This window comes from Vigna umbellata, chromosome 11 (assembly GCF_029865625.1).
Source record: "Vigna umbellata cultivar VRB3 chromosome 11, Vumbellata_1.0, whole genome shotgun sequence".
NCBI classification, from domain to species: domain Eukaryota; kingdom Viridiplantae; phylum Streptophyta; class Magnoliopsida; order Fabales; family Fabaceae; genus Vigna; species Vigna umbellata.
The window spans coordinates 702,953-706,414 of record NC_142175.1 but is presented as its reverse complement, the minus strand read 5'-3'; the positions used below and the strand labels follow the sequence as shown (position 1 = coordinate 706,414).

The 3,462-nt window shown below is 33.6% G+C and overlaps 1 protein-coding gene across 1 annotated transcript; it reads left to right on the top strand.

The window, feature by feature from the left end:
- The first annotated feature begins 239 nt into the window (after positions 1 to 239).
- Positions 240 to 2,161, top strand: LOC148190701 (GTP cyclohydrolase 1-like). Its single transcript, XM_088102459.1, has 2 exons — positions 240 to 453; positions 580 to 2,161. Exons 1-2 carry the CDS (start codon positions 240 to 242, stop codon positions 1,758 to 1,760), a joined length of 1,395 nt encoding a protein of 464 aa, XP_087958585.1. The 3' UTR covers positions 1,761 to 2,161.
- The last annotated feature ends 1,301 nt before the right edge of the window (positions 2,162 to 3,462 follow it).

The window sequence follows — 3,462 nt, the reverse complement described above, 5'->3', positions numbered from 1 at the left end:
ATGGTAAGAGAGGAAACAATTGAATAAAACATGTATATTTATAACCTATGCTTATATTAAATATTAATGATACAAATAATTAATGTATTAATGATAAAATTAATTACCTTGAAATTTACGTTATATTTGATAATTAATGTATTAATGAAACAATTAATTACTTTAATGTATGCCAACACATCATGCATTTATAAATAGGGAGCATAGCACAAAAGAAAGATGAGCAAGAGAAAGTTTCAATGGGGCATTTGGATGAAGATAGTTTAATTTGTGATGTTGGAAATGGAGTGAGCATGAGTGGTGATGAAGAGTGTTTGGAGAAAAGGGCCAATACATCTTCCATTCAAGATGCTGTCAAAGTTCTCTTGACTGCTCTAGGGGAAGATATCAACAGGGAAGGCATCATAAAGACGCCACTTCGTGTTGCCAAGGCCCTTTCCGAAGGAACAAGAGGTCATTATATTCCTTTCTTATCACTGAGATATAAAAAAAAAAATCATTTTCTAGAATTGCTTTATGAAATAAAAATTGTAGTATGTTACCAAAATTATTGATTAGAAGGGTCTTATGATCTAACAGGTTATGTTAAAAGTGTTAAGGAAATTGTGGAAGGTGCATTATTCCCTGAAGGCGGAGTAGAAAAGAACAAAGTTGGTGATGCAGGAGGAGTAGGTGGACTTGTGATTGTGAGAGACCTTGACTTTTACTCCTACTGTGAGTCTTGCATGCTACCATTCTATTTCAAGTGTCATGTGGGCTATGTCCCTTCTGCTCAAAGAGTTCTCGGTTTAAGCAAACTCTCTCGTGTCACCGATGTCTTTGCAAAGCGTCTCCAAGAGCCTCAGCGTCTTGCAAATCAAGTCTGTTCCGCTTTGCATGAAGGAATACAACCCACAGGCGTTGCTGTTCTCCTTCAATGCAAACACATTCCCTTTCCAGACATGGAATCAAATTCTCTTCACTCAAACCACAAAGGGGTCCTGGGAATACTCGTTTCTTCAGGCTCTGGTGTTTTTCAAAACAAAGATGCAAACTTGTGGGCTGACTTTTTCGGTCTCCTTAACTTTAGGGGCATTGACAAGGACAAAATTATTGACAAGGGGTCATTGGACCAGTGTTGGTGTCCTTCTTTGTCTTCTAAAGTTTCACCAAAGAATGAAGAAATGAACCCTGCTATGCTCACTGCAGTAGCTTCAATTCTCAAGTCTTTAGGTGAGGATCCAACTAGGAAGGAATTACAAGGGACTCCTGCTAGATATACCAAGTGGCTGATGAACTTCCAATGCAGTAGCATTGAGAGCGCGCTGAATGGTTCGCTTGGGAATGGTGCTTTGAACACTAATGGGGTTGTGGGTTTTGATGAAAAGATACACTCAGAGCTGAACTTGCCTTTCTTGTCACAGTGTGAGCATCATTTGCTTCCATTTTATGGTGTTGTTCACATAGGATACTACATTTCCAAAGGGTTTCATCCCATTGAGAAAAGGCTGTTGCAGTCAATAGTTCACTTTTATGGTATTAAGCTGCAGGTTCAAGAAAGGGTGACCAAGCAGATCGCAGAAACGGTTTCTGCACTGATAGGTGGAAATGTGATAGTAGTGGTGGAAGCAAGTCACACCTGCATGATCTCTCGAGGAATTGAGAAGTTCGGTAGTAATACTGCTACCATTGCTGCATTGGGACGCTTTTCGACTGACCTTGCTGCAAGGGCTGTGTTCCTCAACCGTATTCCGAAGGCCATATATCTTTCAGAACATTGATGATTTTCAAAGGGTTATGTTCGCAGAATAGCAATTTCAACAGTTCAGTGTCAAATTGCTGTAAAAAATAAAATGCCTTCTCTTAATAAGCATTGTTGTTTTAATGATCCAATACAACCGAGCTGCGCCAGAGCAGCGAGGATTCAATGCCAAAAATAAATTTCTTGGTTTCTCAAACTTCACTTTAAAGTTATTTTATAATTAATTAAGTTATACTGCAAGTTAATTCTATTTATTTCATAAGGAGTTCATATCCTATATTTTAGTCTTTCCGCATCACTCTTCCGAAAATAACATCCATTAGTCATGAATGAATTAGAATTTTTAAATCTAAAAATATTAAAATAAAGCCTTAAAATGCCTAGTTTTATCTTCGATATAATTTCTTGTTGACTGGGATATATATACCTGTAAGTAAATAATATTCTTAACATGTAAGAATTAATTTCTTCTTTTGTACAAAATTACTTGCATTTTATAAGTTTTTTTTGTAGAAGTGCGAGACACTTGAGATCTGCTAAGAAAAAAAAAGGATTAATGAGCACTGAATCCGAAAGATAAAAAAACATTAATCCACTTAGCAAAATAGTAAAATAGTCTATTTCTTTACCGTATGTTAAGAGGATACTACTAGCAAGGGATCATATAAACAAAAAAAAACATGTTGAGATAAACTTAAATTTTTCTTATTTTATTAATTTTGAGTGTGATTATAAGATCAGCAAATCTTTTATTTGAGTGATATATTTAGAGACATGCTTGACTTTTTAACTTACGTAAATTCTTAACTTTTTTTGTTAGACAATTTTGGCATGGCATATATGTTCTTTATAATTTCCATTCTTGTAATCATGTTTATTGTCTTCTGCATTGTTACATTTATTGCATGTCATTTGCTAGTGTCTATTGGTTTGAGTGCTTATACCCTTTGGTTTTCAATTTTATTTGGTCAATCTAGTTGTGACTCTATTGTTCTCATTGTTCATAAACTGTGGAGGAGCTGAGAAGGAATTGTTCTTATGCACCTTTCACCATTTAAAATATTAATTAAATTATTTTTTTATAAAAAATAAAACTTAGTTATCTTTTCTTCTTGAAAGAAACCATTGATTGATGAAAAACTATATTTTAGTTAAGTTAGTGTATTGCATCATGTTTCATGTTAATCTTTATTTGTTGTTGCAGGTACAAGATGCTCCCATATCTATTTTGCATATTCAGTATCATGAATGGCCTATATATCCATTCAAGCTTGATTTTGATTATAGTCTACATGATGGACATTATTGTCATGTTTTTATAAACATACAAGTTGTAAAGGAAACAATTGATTCCGGTACTAATAGAATGCATGTCAAACACTATTGATGTTTATTCTTTTGCATTTTTTAAGTAGTTTATGATTGATTCATGTAATGCATCAACCGTAAAAGATAATCAGTTCGTATTATTTGATAAATTAATACTATTTTTTGGCAATTTGGTAGTTGTGTTTGAAACTTCTAGTCATTAGATGCATATGTGGGATCATTTAATTTTTTTTTTATAAAACCATAAAATTACATATGAATTCTTCCGTATGTAATTATATACGGATTTATCCGTATGTAATTACATACCGATTTTTTCGTATGTAATTACATATAGATATATCCGTATATAACATACCTACAACCCTTTTACATACAATTTTTTATCCATA

Coding starts and splice junctions, on each gene's coding strand:
- LOC148190701 (XM_088102459.1), top strand. CDS start 240: ATGGGGCATTTGGATGAAGATAGTTTAATTTGTGATGTTGGAAATGGA. Junction 454..579: donor CCTTTCCGAAGGAACAAGAG/GTCATTATATTC, acceptor ATGATCTAACAG/GTTATGTTAAAAGTGTTAAG.